This window comes from Pseudoliparis swirei, chromosome 19 (genome assembly GCF_029220125.1).
Source record: "Pseudoliparis swirei isolate HS2019 ecotype Mariana Trench chromosome 19, NWPU_hadal_v1, whole genome shotgun sequence".
In the NCBI taxonomy this organism is placed as follows: Eukaryota; Metazoa; Chordata; class Actinopteri; order Perciformes; family Liparidae; genus Pseudoliparis; species Pseudoliparis swirei.
Window position 1 is genome coordinate 12,517,269 of NC_079406.1, and position 15,553 is coordinate 12,532,821.

The 15,553-nt window shown below is 43.1% G+C and overlaps 1 protein-coding gene across 1 annotated transcript; it reads right to left on the reverse strand.

The window, feature by feature from the left end:
• Positions 1-4,486: 4,486 nt before the first annotated feature.
• Positions 4,487-14,727, reverse strand: LOC130209191 (alpha-1A adrenergic receptor-like). The gene is made up of 2 exons (XM_056438680.1): positions 13,594-14,727; positions 4,487-5,700 (listed from the first exon to the last, which is right to left on the reverse strand). Exons 1-2 carry the CDS (start codon positions 14,555-14,557, stop codon positions 5,138-5,140), a joined length of 1,527 nt encoding a protein of 508 aa, XP_056294655.1. The 5' UTR covers positions 14,558-14,727; the 3' UTR covers positions 4,487-5,137.
• Positions 14,728-15,553: the final 826 nt, after the last annotated feature.

The following is a 15,553-nucleotide window of genomic DNA, read 5'->3' on the forward strand; positions in this document are numbered from 1 at the left end:
TGGTGCCTGAGCTAGAGGAAGCTTTGCTTTCTCGGCGTTTGACATGTTCACATGTTTAAAGTGTATATTATATTGAACAGCAGTGATAGTGTACACTGGTGTTCCTGCAGTCCTCAAGGAGAGAATCCACACTCATCCATGTCACAGTTCAGCTCCACACCTTCCTTTTATTAGTTGTTTTCATCCTGTCTGCCTGTTTCACCAACTATCATGTCTTACCAGATCCTGCTTCTCATCTCATCAGTCCAACTCCCTTCACCTGTTCTCTCACCTGCCTCTGATCACTCCCTAGTCAATCCCTCATTCCCTTCACCTGGTCCTCATGCCCGTCTCACCTGTTGCCCATTCCCTCGTTAGTCCCTGTCAACTTAGGTCCCCTCACTTGTTCTTGTCCTCTGCCAGATTGTCTTGTGTTTTCCAGCCCAAGCCCTCATGCGTTACACATTTTGTCTATATATTTTCTAGTGTTCTGTTCCTGATGATACTCTGAGTGTTGGAGCTAGTGATGGTGAGATGAAGCCTCATGAGGCATCGAACAACTTCAGCCAATTGGTTCGAGAAAGGGTTCATTTCTCGAAGCTTCATGTGCTCACGAAACCACCTATTGGCCAAGTGTATAATCACAGGCAGCTGTATCTGAACCACATAATGTGATGCATTGAATTTGTGTGTCTGTTATGGCTGTTGGGTATGACTATGAATTTCAAAAATGTATGACCAAATCATTTCTGTACATAAAGTATCACATATGTGCATAATAAAATATGTTTTGAATGTATTCTGTGTGTGTAAATGTTCCCAAAATGGTTGGATCATATGATATGGCAGGTTGTGTAATAATGTTATAATGTCACTTCAGGAAAATGGCATGGGCTTAAGCAGGCAGAGGACAGTGAAAGTGCTTGTGTAACTAGGAAGAGGGGACTGAATATGCTTGTGTAACTTGGACACACTCAAAGAAATAACTTGTTGGATTTACTTAATAAAATCCTCGTAACAATTTGCACTAACACTAACTAAGTAACTTTTACTGTTGAAGGATTAAGTAAATCCTACTAGACAGTGTTAAGTATAACATACTTAATTTTAGAGTAAATAACCATTAAAATACTAAGTAATTGTTACTTAATTATGCTTAAACATAACTAATATTTATTTAGCTAATTAAGTAAAGTCTACTTAACTTTTTCACAAACAGTAATTTCAATGTTATGAAAATGTCCCCTGTCCTGGACATCACTGCAGTGATGTCCAGGACAGGGGACATTTTATTCATTTTTATTCAGAAATAACAGTTTCTCAAAAGTTCCATCTTATCACCTATCCTTCTCTCCTCACTCTCCTAACTCTACAAACTATCTCTCTCTCTCTAAACTCTCCAAACTCTCAACCAACAACCCACATTTTGAATGGAGCCTGAGGGGTTTATATTGCTGTCAAACCTCCCGGCAAAATCTGAACCACTTCCCGAAGCAGTCACGTGGTACAGCCGGGCAGCGAGGCTTCGGACGTCATCATGTTTGGCTCCTCCCCTAAATGAAGCAAGCCTCGATACGCGCTTCGAGGAAACGCCCCCTCCATGACTCGACACACGCCTCGAAGCGTCGGCACATCTCGTAACAACACTAGTTGGAGCTATCTAATTGACATTTGTATTTAGGTTTTATTGTAAAGTAATATTGATTATTTATTGCTTATTTAGGTTATATTTTGATTTGTTAGTTGTTTCTTATGATAGTTGTGGTTTAGTTTAATATATTTAGTTTTAGGTTCACTGATTGGGTAACACTGGGCCCCTGTGGTTATATGTAGAGGTGGGTAGGCACAGGACCAGCATGCACCAGGGTGGCAAATGGTTTTTACCACAACATAGAGAGGAAGTGTGAACATTTTGTTTGTTCTTTTTTGTTGGTTTAAGAAATAAATTATCAGAATAATAACAGGCGGAAATGGACATTACTTTCTTTTGCATGCGTCAACGCCGAAACCCACGGTGCATCAGTGGCGGTTTGATTTCGAGTTTTGTTTGAGTTCGTACGAAAAATGGCCACTACACCGAGTAAAGATCATTATTTGCAGTTATGCCTACTGAGTCATGCTATTGGGTTCATACTTATCGTCCCGTGACAATCCATGCTGCTGATACTGTTTGGACAGAGAAAATGAAGCTGCTCCTAAGTCATTACACACTCATATCAGGTGACATGATTAATGTCTTATGTTTTTTCAGCTCTATGCACTTGGTCGAAGCTGCACTAAGTCACAGCACAGAAACCGCCCTCATCAAAATCACAAAAGACCTCCTGATGGCAGCTGACTCTGGACTATTATCAATCCTCATCCTCCTCGATCTGAGCGCAGCCTTCGATACCATCTCCCACTCCATCCTCCTTGACCGACTAGCCTCCATTGGACTTTCAGATACACCCCTTGACTGGTTTCACTCGTATCTCTCTGGCCGTACTCAGTGCATTCAGTTAAAGTCATTCACATTCCATCCCTCTCCTCCGGTGTTCCCCAGGGCTCTGTCCTTGGTCCTATCCTGCTCATTATCTACCTCCTCCCACTTGGACTGATTTTCCGTAAACATAACATCCAATTCCACTGTTACGCGGACGGCAACCAACTCTATGTTCCTCCAAACCCTCTTGCACTTTCCCGCCCCCCTCCCTCTGTGCCTGTTTACATGAAATCAAATCCTGGTTCACCTCAAACTTCCTCAAATTGAACAGCAATAAAACCGAGGTTGTCCTCATTGGCTCCAAGTCTTCACTCACAAAGCATCCCAGTTTCACCCTTACCGTAGACAACTCCTCGGTCCCCCCCTCCTCTCAGGCTAAGAGTCTGGGTGTCGTCCTCGACAGCACACTATCATTCCACACACATCAATAACACCATCTGGTCTGCCTACTTCCACCTCCGAAATATCAACCGCCTCCGCCCTTCACTCACCCCCAACAGCGCCGCAATCCTGGTCCACTCTCTTGTCACCTCCCGCTTGGATTATTGCAATTCCCTCCTCTTTGTTCTCCCCCACAAACTCCTTCATAAGCACCAACTGGTCCAGAACGCTGCTGCCCGCATCATCACCAAAACCCCTTCCATCTGTCACATCACCCCTGTTCTACAGTAACTCCACTGGCTTCCCATCAAACACTGCATTGACTTTAGGATCCTCCTCCATGCATTCAAGGCCATCCACAACCTTGCACCTCCATATCTGTCTGACGTCCTCCAAATCAACGTTCCCACCCGGTCTCTAAGGTCTGCTTCCTCCATCAACCTGACTGTCCCCCCAGCTCGTCTGTCCACCATGGGGTCAAGAGCCTTTCAAGAGCTGCTCTGCCACTCCCTCCCCCCCGACATCAGAAACATTGACTCAATCTTGATATTCAAAACCCACCTCAAAACTCACCTTTTTAGGCAGGGGGGGGGGGGGTAACCTGTACCCCAACCCTAGCCCAGCCCTGCATCTTTTCCAACCTGTACAGCTTGCTGTTTCTGAAAGAAGTTCCTCGGGATCTGCCGGACACTTCACCTCAGTCGCGTGGTGGTGGATGCTGCTAACGAGCAAAGAAGAGGCAACATTTTGAGTTGTTTAATTTTTTCCATGTTACTCTTTTAGAAAAGGAGCTTGCCAAAGTGAGATCTAAACTTGTGGAGAAAGTGTCCAGAGAACTGATTAATCAGCTGCTAGGTGACCTTTTAAAGGATTGCGTCTTGAATGAAGGGGAAAAAGACTCAACGCTTCAGGAGAACAACACCAGGACAGACGGGGCACGCTGCCTCAGTGACGTGGTGAAGATGAAAGGACATGAAGATAATTACTGACCTTCAAAGCAGAGACCCTACACTCTGCTGCCCTCTGGCCTTCCTGAGCTGGTCAACCTTAATGAACTAGGTTCTGATCTTCTATATTTCGGTGTCTGAGCTAGAGGAAGCTTTGCTTTCTCGGTGTTTGACATGTTCACATGTTTAAAGTGTATCTCATATTGAACAGCAGTGATAGTGCACACTGGTGTTCCTGCAGTGCTCAAGGAGAGAATCCACACTCATCCATGTCAGTGCCTTGAAAGGCACCTTATAATATAAATGTATTATTAAGTAATATATTTGTATTAACAATGGATGAAATAATGTGATAGAGGTTAATCTTCTGGACCTATATTCGTCAGCATCTAACCAGTGGACACATATTAGGTGAAGGTTAAGTCGAAATATTCATTATTTTCTTTTATTGAAAAATATTTACTTCGATGAAAATGTATCACTGATCTGTTTTGGTTTTGGAAGGTAATCAATATGACAAGTGACTTCAAATCTAATTTCACACCTCCCATTTACCTAAATTACAGTTTGTTTGCAGTAACATCATTTTACAATCCGATTTCAATAAATATTTCTTATACCACTTCTAGTTTTTGATAGTATTTTATAAATCGATGATCATATATGAAAGTGCAAGTTTCAGAGTTTACCTCCAAGCGGCATTTGATCAACATTCTATGTTTATTCATGTATCACTCACATCTCTCATATCGATATTCAGAAAAACACACCAAACATACAAAGAATTCTATCACATGATTGTGCTCACAGCAGATAAACCAGGTTATAATTTAATTCCACAACATACCATGAAGATATCAAGTGACTGCAACAGAAAGGTGATTGTTTGTCTTATCACACATTTTACACAAGTCAGGCTCTTAGTCAGTCTTCTACAGGGCAGACGTGGGGCTTTAACTGAGAGGAAACCGTCCTGGATTTCTAAAAATGTGTCCTTTTTTCTTAGAATGCATTTTTGTTTGATCAAAATACATGCGCTGGTGTCTTTCCGTCCCAAAGAGGGATAAGCAGTGATTATTTTGAGACACTGTCTTGAACCGGTTACTGTTCACTGAAATAACCCCCCCTGTCTATGTCAACCACATATACAGTTACATAGGACAAAGCACCTCCGATACAGCAGCATAGACAATACTCAGTTACCATCAGCTTACATTGAGCACTAATGACAGTGACAATCCACTGATGAATGAACATGTACAATGAAGGCAGCAAATCAGACACCCATGCTCTATGACTTAAAACCATACACGTGGCGAACGAGTTACATCTCAGTGACACCCAGAAGTCACACCATGTCATCAGGCACCATGCTGTCTTTGTTGGTTCTTCCCTTGTCTCTATTCTTCCCAAAGGAGAAAGAGAAAATACCAGTGGTCTCCTCAGCTGGTTTTCCTCCTCTTAGCTCCCCTCTCAGAGCTCCTGGCTGGCAGTCTGCGGAGCTGCCAGGCAGCAGGTTGGGTGAGGAGAGAGTTGGGGTGGTGCCCCCCCAGATATATAATGTTTCCCCTTCAGGGCAAGATGGGAGGCCCTTGCTCAGGTAGCTGGGGCTCGGGCTGGCTGAGGAGGGCAGAGTGCGCTGGCTACCGTTCAAGCAGCCGGAGTTGTGATCCGCTGAGCCTTTGCGCGAGTGTCCGGAGGAGCTGAAGTTGGAGGAGCGGTAATTGTATGCTCTCCAGCCGGGATGCTTACGCTGGTGACACTGGCATCGGAGGATGCGGATGAATGCCAGCTTGAACTCGCGGTTATAGCAGGGGTAGATGATGGGGTTCAGGCAGCTGTTGAAGTAGCCCAGCCAGAAGATCACTTTGAAGAGGACTTCAGGTGGGCGCAAGTTCACATTAAAAGACCCTGGAGACAGTAGAACAGAGAGAGAAAATGGAAACACTCTCATTAGTGCCCAATGGCTTAGTACAGAAACCTCAAATTAACCGCTTAAAGGTCCCGGATACCTTTTTTTCTCAAACCGCTTGCTTTACTCTGTGCTCTTTTCACTGAATGAAAGAAACAGGTTATGTCACCTACGTCTGTGTGATACTCACAATTTACTAAAATTTAGATCAAATCATTTAGAGACATGTTTCAAACTGATGCAATGATGCAGCCATAAACACATTGCAAGCGTCTTGTTTTATTACTGACTTTATTGGAAGGTTTTTTTCAAAACTTAAAGCTACCAAAAAATAATTAAGGATGCACTGATCCAACTTTTTCTATCGAAATACGGATCTATCTCATCTGTTTAATCAGAGCTGTATTTGCTCAGTGCATCCTTGCTCTTAATAAATTGACGATGAGTCTTGAAGTTTGTATTCGACCCAGTAGGTGGCAGCAGTGATTAGGACGTTACAGCCAGACTGCCTGCAGACAGGATGCGAAGCACAGAGGACCCGAGTACAGTCAATTTTCCATGTCATTTATCAGTAAAGAAAGACCTTCTATATATGAAAACTTTCAAGGCAGACAAAGTGCTTCCTTTAAAAAAACAAAAACAATGCATCCGCTCTGTAGTTCATGTGGAGAACATTCATAAGTATCAGAGAGAGAGAGAGTGAGATGACCTTGAATCCCCCTTTTAGATAAATACACTGTGGGAGACCTGCTTCACTTTGAGCAAAAGGCAGACAGTTGAAATTAAATGGCACCTTTTTTCTGAGAGTTTAACAGCACACAGCTGGATGCACATGTGTGCATGTGGGGGTGGAGGCGTTAGGGTATGCCTTCTGTAGACATTTTCAGCAGGGAGACTAATGATGGAAAGGTCAACATTACAAAATATTCTAAAGCCGACTTGTCACGTGTGCTCATGACATTGGCCTGTGTTACACTGCAATGACCAACCCTACAAGCTAATGAGGTGAGAGGGGGAAGCCTGAAGATTTAAAAAAAACACAGCAAGTGGGAGATGAGCGTGAAAGAAATAAAGACTTTGTGTGTTTGTGTGTGGGCGGATTTGAGTAAAACTGTGTTCCTTTACACCAACCCACATTCCTAGATTAATTTCACATTCCTGGAGAGACTGAAGATGCAACAAAATGCACTCCAATCTCAGCCTTTCAAATGTGAAATTAGATCTGGCAAAACACCTCAGCTTGCTTCTTCTGAATATCATATCAGCAGCATTACAATGTACATATATAATACAGAGTCAACGGGTTGAATCAATTACTGGTTGCGGAGAACGAAGTAAGGGAGTTATATAGTTGTCTCCACTTTTTGATTTTAAAATAACAATAAAAAAATCCACCATGGTTTTGGTTTGATGCCAAAGACACCTGTGGCATCAAACCAAAACCATGCAAAGTTTATATCAGACTTATATAAGCACGTACACAGCACCCACACATACACACCCAACACACACACGCATACACACACACACACACACACACACACACACACACACACACACACACACACACACACACACACACACACACACACACACTGCTCCAGTTAATTTGTTAACCTGGAGGAAAGCGATGAGTGCAACAACATGAGGAAATGTCACTTCCAACTTTCATTAGTGGCTCTTAAATGGCTGCACTACAGAATGTGTCCCGGTTGCCAGATTGTGAGAGGAAACTAGAGACGGCTGTCTGAATGTCTTGGCCTCCTGTTTTTTAGATGGATGAGTCGCTTTTCAGTGGCTGGTATTTTCACATGCTATTTTTGCTTCTGGACAGCCAATGTGATGACATAATGGTGTGAGTTATGCTTGTGATTGGGATACAGAGGTTTGCATTGGAATTAAAACATGGTCTTTCTGTTATTTCTCTCCGGCTCTCTCTCCTCTTCCTTTGTGTGTCTCTCTCTCTCTATCTGAAAGTAGTAGGTTGCAAATATGTTCTCTTTTTATGGTCGAGCAGATCACAAACACAAAATGAAAAAAAACAAGCTAAGCATTTGTATTTGTACGGCAATATTTATTAAATGTTTTGTGTATTTACATGATCAATGACTAAAACAATGTTAAACTCATCAGTCAATTATGCATATTGACTGATTAATCAACAATTAATTGCAATAATTAAGATGATTGTATTATATATTAAATTGTAATTGTAATGGCAATGCTCTTGAGTATCAATCTGTGTGATGATAGCATACTAAGATCATGAATAAATATGTATGAGCTTTGTTCTAGGACAGCAACTAAGTATTTTTTTCCATTATACATTTATCTGACTAAATTTTTTCAATGCATTGTTTAAAAATAGGGAACATTTGGTCTACCCCAAGATGAGCCAACCCCCCACCGAATATTTTCAATTCGCAATGATCTACAACACACAAAAGTCCTCACACTGGAGAAGCCGGTACCAGAGAAACGTGTTGCATTTTTCTTTTGAGATTTTCTTTTTTTATTGCCTTTATTAGTGCAGCTGGAGAATGTCAGCAAAGGGAGGAGAGCGAGGGATGATATGCAGCAAAGGGCCTCAGTCGACATGGGGCTTGCGCTCCCCTGGGTAAGCCAGAGGTCGCCCGAGAAGGTTTTGACATTTGTAACTTGTGAATTGACTGATGTTGATTTATTAAGTTATCAAAATAGTTAATTCACTTTCTATTGAATCAATGAATATAATTAGTTTTTCAACTTTATTCCATACTAATAATAATAACCTTCAATTTTATATAGCGCTTCTCTAAATACCCGAAGTCGCTTACAGAGTCCAGAGTCCAGTAGTCATACACACACAGTCATACCGGTGGTGGTAAGCTACATCAGTAGCCACAGCTGCCCTGGGGTAGACTAACATATCTTTAGGTTACCTTTTTTCCTTTCTATTTCTATTTCTTTTTTCCCTTTTTACATAACAGACGGATCAACATGTATGCTTTATTAAATGGTTATGGCAGAACTGTAGCCTATGGCTCTCCTGGTTGATTCAACAGTTAAGAAAAAATACAGCATTTCACCGATAAGTCGCTCAGATGTGCTCCAACAGTGTCATCTGCACAGGCAAACACAGCTGTGTGGCTCTGCCTCTCAGGAAGCGCCCTCTAAACATCGAGAGGCCACAATAGAGACCAAAACGTGGGACTGTGGCTCCTTTCTACAAAAGTGCAGAATAAAAGTCGGAAACCCTGAAATAAATCTGGTTGTCAACAGACCTTCCTGTACATGTTTGTATGTTTACGTTTTGTGTGAAGGTAGTCCATTTTCGTTGCTTGAAGGTGTTTATGTTGTTTCATCGTGTTACTAAAACCGCAGAGGATGCGAGACAATAGTAGAGAGATAACTGTGGGACAGTTTTTGTTGGTGGTCTTGGCTCTTCTGTTAAGTGACATGTTTGCAGCTCCTTCCTGAGAACCGTCACGTACACACACGAGCACATCTCACGATCAAACACAGGAACATGTTAACAAAACAAGGCATCCTGTTATTCTCACTCATTGAAGAAGTGATGCCGATTCTGTGCCACAAACATAACACACTCACTGTGCTCTCACTCATTCGGTTTCATAACACACCCATAAATTTGATTAAAATGCCTTGATCGAAAAGGACAGAAGTTATTGCCCTCGCATATTGCTTTCAATCAAACCACAGCATGAAGCTATTTGTGGAAGATTGAGTTGACAACCCAGGGACCCTCACGTTCACCCCATGTGCCCTGTGGCCCCTCCAGCTCTGATCTGACAACCCATTACGACTCTGTTGCTTTGGCGCTTTGCACTCTCATTATTTTTCCCCTTCAAAAACCATTTCAATTACCCCCGAGGCTGAGTGCAAGGGCCGACCGGCTCCTGCAACAAAACTCGCTTGTGTGAGATGCACGCATACACAGTTATCTCTTCCAAAAACACTTCTACATGGAAACAATTGGTTAACACCTCAGAGTGTTGGTGTCGCTCACACGTGGGCCCACTGTTTGCACTGGTTACTAAATGCAAGACCTTCACAGCACATTAGTGCCTGCACTGGGTGTTAAAGAGTCGTGGGACAATGTGTGCAATAAATTAAAACACGTATCCGCTGAAGTTTTTTAAAATCCGACTGAGAACAAGAGGAAACAGCCTGTTGAAACACATAGAATGTAGCCGAGTCACGCCACTAAATCTTAATATTTTGGAAGTTGAAACAGGAACATGTTTTCCTCTTCATGACACATTTGTTATTCTTACAGTTTTATGATTGTGTTTCCTTATCTTGATTTAGCTTTGTTTATTTGTTTAGCTGGATGTAGTCAATTAATTGATTCGTCAATGGACAGGAAATTAATTGGAGATGATTTGGATAATAAATCAAACGTCAAGCAATTGTAATTTTTTAAGCGAGATTGCTTCTTTTTCTCGACTTATAACAAACAAAAAAAACATCAATGAATAAATGGAGAAAACAACTGGCAGAATAATGAACAATGATCATGAGGTAGTTTGTTTACTCTATGTATGCATCTTTCTGTAAATCTGTTTTCTTGCTGTCAACTGGAGTCTCTTTTTTTTACTTTTACTTGTTGCAGGATTTTTTGTTGATTCTTTGCTTCAATGTTGTGTTTATAGGAAGTATTTTTTAACTTAATCTATATCAACGCTTGAACAATTTTGTATCTGGAATTTCGAATAAAAATATCTGTCTGGAAAATGTTTATTCTGTTGTGAAGGTCTACAAGCATTTTTGTGAAACTTTGGCTGCTTTTGTTATGTCTAGCCCCTCAACATTCAAAAGCTACAGAGTAATTTTTTTCATCATGTAATACAAAAATGTGTTCTGAAATTACTTAAAGTTTTGTCCAAGGAAACTTGCCTGGAACACCTGTAACATAAACACTTTGATGTAATGTTTAGAATCTTGAAGTCTACACCTTGCTTCACTCCAAGATAAAGGTGTAAAAAGAAAATGCGATCATTCAGAACATGAAAAAGGAAGGACTCAATAGCTGCATGCTTGCCATCAAAATCTGCAGCAACACTGGCACAGTCACCCAAAACACACATGGACAAAGTGGTACATTAACACATACTGTTTTCCTGCACACACAAATAAACACACGTGCCATTTGTTGAGGCCAGCGCATATACAGCACCAACCAAACCTCCACACACGTTACATATCAATGACGGTTTTCAGAGGAAGGAGCAGCTAGGGGAATTCCCAGTGTGAGGCAGGAAATCCCAAACTGTGGGTGGAGGCTAATTAATACTCGGAGCAACATGATGACAGACTCAGTCCTATCACACTTTCAGCATTTAAGTTCAAACGAGAGTCACACAAGGGAGCAGGGGCACAAACATACATAGGTAAACAACCAGGTTTCCTACAATCCCCTTTGGGAAATAGAGGATGCCATTTCAGTCTCCAGCTTTGACATAGTGGATAGATAAGTCCACTATAACACAATATGTATTTGTGGTAGATGTATTGTGTGTGGAATTCCCCACAAGAAGACTGATGGACTGATGACATCAGGCAGTATGTTCCTCTGCCAAATTGTATCAGTATGCTACACCAGTGAATGTACAAAGAAAACTCGACCCGTGGGGATTTTTCTTTGGCATTTTGTTGATTAATGTACATGAACAGGCCTCCTGAAGCTGCCCCCTGAAGCCTCTCTTATCTGAAAATCCAAACTATGAAAAATTACATGCTATATGCTTTTGGTATGCTCACTTTGAACCCCTCAGGGCCAAATTAACCCTGCTATGTCGTCTCTGTCCATGTGGGGAGGTGATAACCTTGCAGCTTGAAGCCAGGGGCATAAAGATGTTCCCTGATGACCAGCACGAATGTGTTTATGTGCAGGCTCATTGCAATACACACTCACAACAAGTGGCATATAGGATGATTTCATCAAAATGCAGCAGTCATGCTTGTAGGTCAGACTTTGTTCAGCGCGCCTCTCTCACGAAATAAAATACTTGTTTTAACCCCTTCGCCACTCCATGGCCACATGAGCATTTCACCAAAAAATAAATTGTTTCATTTTCTCTGCAGGTTTTGCAAACAGCCATGACAGAAGAGTGCTTAATGTTTTCCCCTCTCAGAGGAAAAAGCTGTGGCAGGGCCCACAGGCCTTCAAATACAGCAAGCAGAGCAGAACGAGGCCACATGCACCTCACTTGGCACACTTGAGGTATTTGTTGTACCAGCTGATTATCGGAGTGAGGATTACACTAATAATCAGGCACGTGCACAAATAGACCCCGAATGGTGCTCAAGCACCAGCCCATTTTGCCCTGGATGAGAAAAGTGCCCTTGTTGCTGGAGCCCACTTTTTTCATTCATCCGTATTTAAGAATAAAAGTTACTCTCTCTGTCATCAAGTCCCCCCAAATGTGTTTTAATATCCGACGGGGCATTTATTTGAGTTCTTGTGAGAATTTCGCCCCGACATGCTCCGCGACGCTCACGAGACCCCCCCCCCCTCTTCCCCCCGCCGCGCCCCTCCCTCCTCCTCCTCCTCCACTTCCTCCTCCACGCAGGTCTCCTCGCGCCACTAAACGGGTGCACCTCCTTCTCCTCTGACCCGCAGCACCAGACAAACACAGGGCTCTCAAGTTTTGAAGACAGGCAAGAGTGACACATCCATCATCCACTGACGTTGTTTTGTGATAAATCAACCACAACATTAGCGCTGCTGAAAACATGACGTCACAACTGGTCAGACGTTTCCTAAAAAAATAAACAAACAAAAACTCACGAAATCCGTGATTTCAGAGTCTTGTCCAGCTGTTTACTGACATTAGTTATGTTTAGAGAATAGAGAGAGGGAGAGAGAGGAGAGAGAGAAGAGAGAGAAGAGAGAGAGGGGAGAGAGAGAGAAAAGAGAGAAAAGAGAGAGAGAGGGAGAGAGAGAAGAGGGAGAAGAGAGAGAGGAGAGAGAGAGAAAAGAGAGAGAGAGAGAGATAATTCTTTTTCCGTTCTGATTAACAGGGGCTAGTCTCGGATTTGCATGGCCAGACTGAAAAAAAAAAAATAAGGCCTCTGGTATTGTTCAGAGGGCCGGGCCAAATGTGGAGGCGGGCCGTATTCGGCCCGCGGGCCTTAGTTTGAGGACCACTGCTCTTGGCTGTTGATGCCTATCAATATCACTCATTTTGAAAATGACGTAAGAGGGCAATACGGAGCCGTATCAGACCAGCGAGGAGGGCAATACGTGGCTGGCATGACGACCCATTAGCCAATCAGAACGCTTGTACTGTTGTTGCTATATAATAATTCATCTTTATTCATAAAGAAAATGTAAGCTAGCGGTCTGATGCTGCCCAGAGGAAACGCAGGTCGAGGACAGCATCATCAGTGTATTGATGCTTATGCTTCAACTCTTTTTAGAATTTTTTGTTGGCATTGGGTGCCCTTTTTTTGGGTTTGAGCACCTGCCCCCCAAAATGTCTGTGCACGTGCCTGCTAATAATGTTTGAAAGAATTCATCCTTGAGAAACATGTTTTATCACACATTATAGGCCCCGTGTTTTGAAATCACAACATCAGTGTTGGCTTTGGCAATGAAGAGTGGGACAATTTTACAGGTGGCCCAATTACAAAGTCTGTATCATAAAATATGATGCATTCTAACAAAATGATATTGATCCACTGTACTGAATGCCTCAATACTATAGGTTTTTTTCTTATTCATGTAAGCTTATAAAAGGACCACTACAGTATATAAAAAAACTTGTCTGCAGATGTCATGAATTAAATGTAATGAGGTGTTTTCTTCTCCACTGGATAGGTTTGTGAAACGTGTTTCATGAATGACAGTAGCTCTACAACAGACCACACATACTTATTGGACCTACCTATGGGTAAGGCGAGGAAGAAGGGCAGCCAACAAAGCGTAAACATGCCGACCACAACTCCCAACGTTTTCGCCGCTTTCTTCTCCCGGGAGAATTTCAGAAGTTTTAACGTGAGGGAACTTCTCGCTTGGTTCGCGCGGCCCTTGCCGGCGCCTGCATTGATGGGATCCTCGTTCACCTGCGAACCCTTGTGGATCCTGAGGGTCAGCTCACCGGAGTTCATCCTCTCGCGCATCACACCGGCTTCCAGGTTCTTAGTGGTCCGTTTGGCGACTATATACACCCGGCAGTACATGACCAGAATAACGATAAGAGGGATGTAGAAGGAGCCGAAGGAGGAGAAGAGCGCGTAAAAGGGCTCCTCGGTGATGGGGCAGACCGTGTCATCCGGCGACGGCGGCTGCTTCCACCCGAGCAAAGGTCCGATGGAGATGACCACCGACAGCACCCACACACCGAGCATGGCCAACAGAGCCCGCTTCTCTGTCACGATGCTCGGGTACTGGAGCGGGTGGCTCACTCCGATGTAGCGGTCGATGGATATTACGCACAGACTCATGATGGACGCGGTGCAGCACAGCACGTCCACCGCAGCCCAAATGTCACAGAAGATCCTGCCAAAGACCCAGTAGTCTAAGATCTCTTGAGTAGCCGACACCGGCAGCACCGTGGTGCCCAGCAGCAGATCGGCGATGGCCAAGTTGATGATGAAGTAGTTTGTCGGTGTCCGCAGGTGCCTGTTGCACACCACCGAGAGGATGACGAGGATATTGCCCGCGATGGCGAACACGATGAAAGCCCCCAGCACCAAGCCGAGCGGGATGGCTCGGGTGAGGTCCACCTCCGTATGGTTCCCCCCGGAGCTGTTGATGAAGTTGACCGGGGAGGACGCGTTCGGAATCCCGCCGAGTTTCGAGGAACCATTTTTCCACAAGTTTGTGACATTGTCAGTGCTCAGATTCATTTTGACTCAAGAGGTCCTCCATAGCAGGCTTCAGATCACTTGTAACGGCAACTCACGAAAGAGCTTTACAGAACATAAAATAACTTGCCTAAATGTCCAAAGCTCGCATGGCGTTGCTGCGTTTTTGCAATTATGCGTGTTTCCAAATCGCTGCTGAGGTGTTTTTCAGAGAAAACCCGTTCACTGCAGTCCTCCCTCCACTCTCCTGAGGGCTCAGTGGAGAAGTGAGGGGGCAGCAGTGATCCCCTGCTTCCTCTGCACCACACACAGCGCTCCCATGTCGGCCTACTGGCCAAATAAACCGAAACACGAGCAAGCACGCATTCTCGTCACCCAACTGTGCGCGTTTTAGGAGAGGTGCCTCTTTGGTGTGTTGTTGCCTTTTAGTTTTTCCTCCGTGGGAGGGTGCTTAACGTGACAATTATCAGCAAAAGACGTTTCTGCCAAAACTATACCTTAAACTTGATGTCGTCTATTAATTTGTTCAGTTACTTAGTTCGATAACAAGATAATTGATCATCCAAAAATGTGGCTCAGGTATGCTTGAGCACCTCTCGGTGTAATGGCCATTGGAATAAGATCTACTCTGTTTGTTTTGCAGGATAATAAAATAGGATGCTCGGGCAGGCAACTTAAAGGTTACTTAGAGGTCACATTTTCGAAGTTCAAAATTAGTTAACAAAATCACATATTCCCTCTGTCTTGTGAACATTTTTTTCTATTTTGGTCAAATGCAGGAATTCCTGAAAGTAACCTCACTTTGGATCTGAGTGAAAAGCGACTGATTTCATGGGCTGAGTTCAGACGGCACATTCCTGAAAAGGAGGTTCTTCCTGTTTCAGATCGTTTTCCCTTCTCATAATGTAATGTAGGACATATTCCAAAAAGTTTCTTTTATAGCCTGTCACAGAATTGCAATTTATGAATACATGTTTTAAAAAATGAAGGCAGAAAAACTCTCTTATAGTCAACATCATTTTAAAAGATATTTTAATC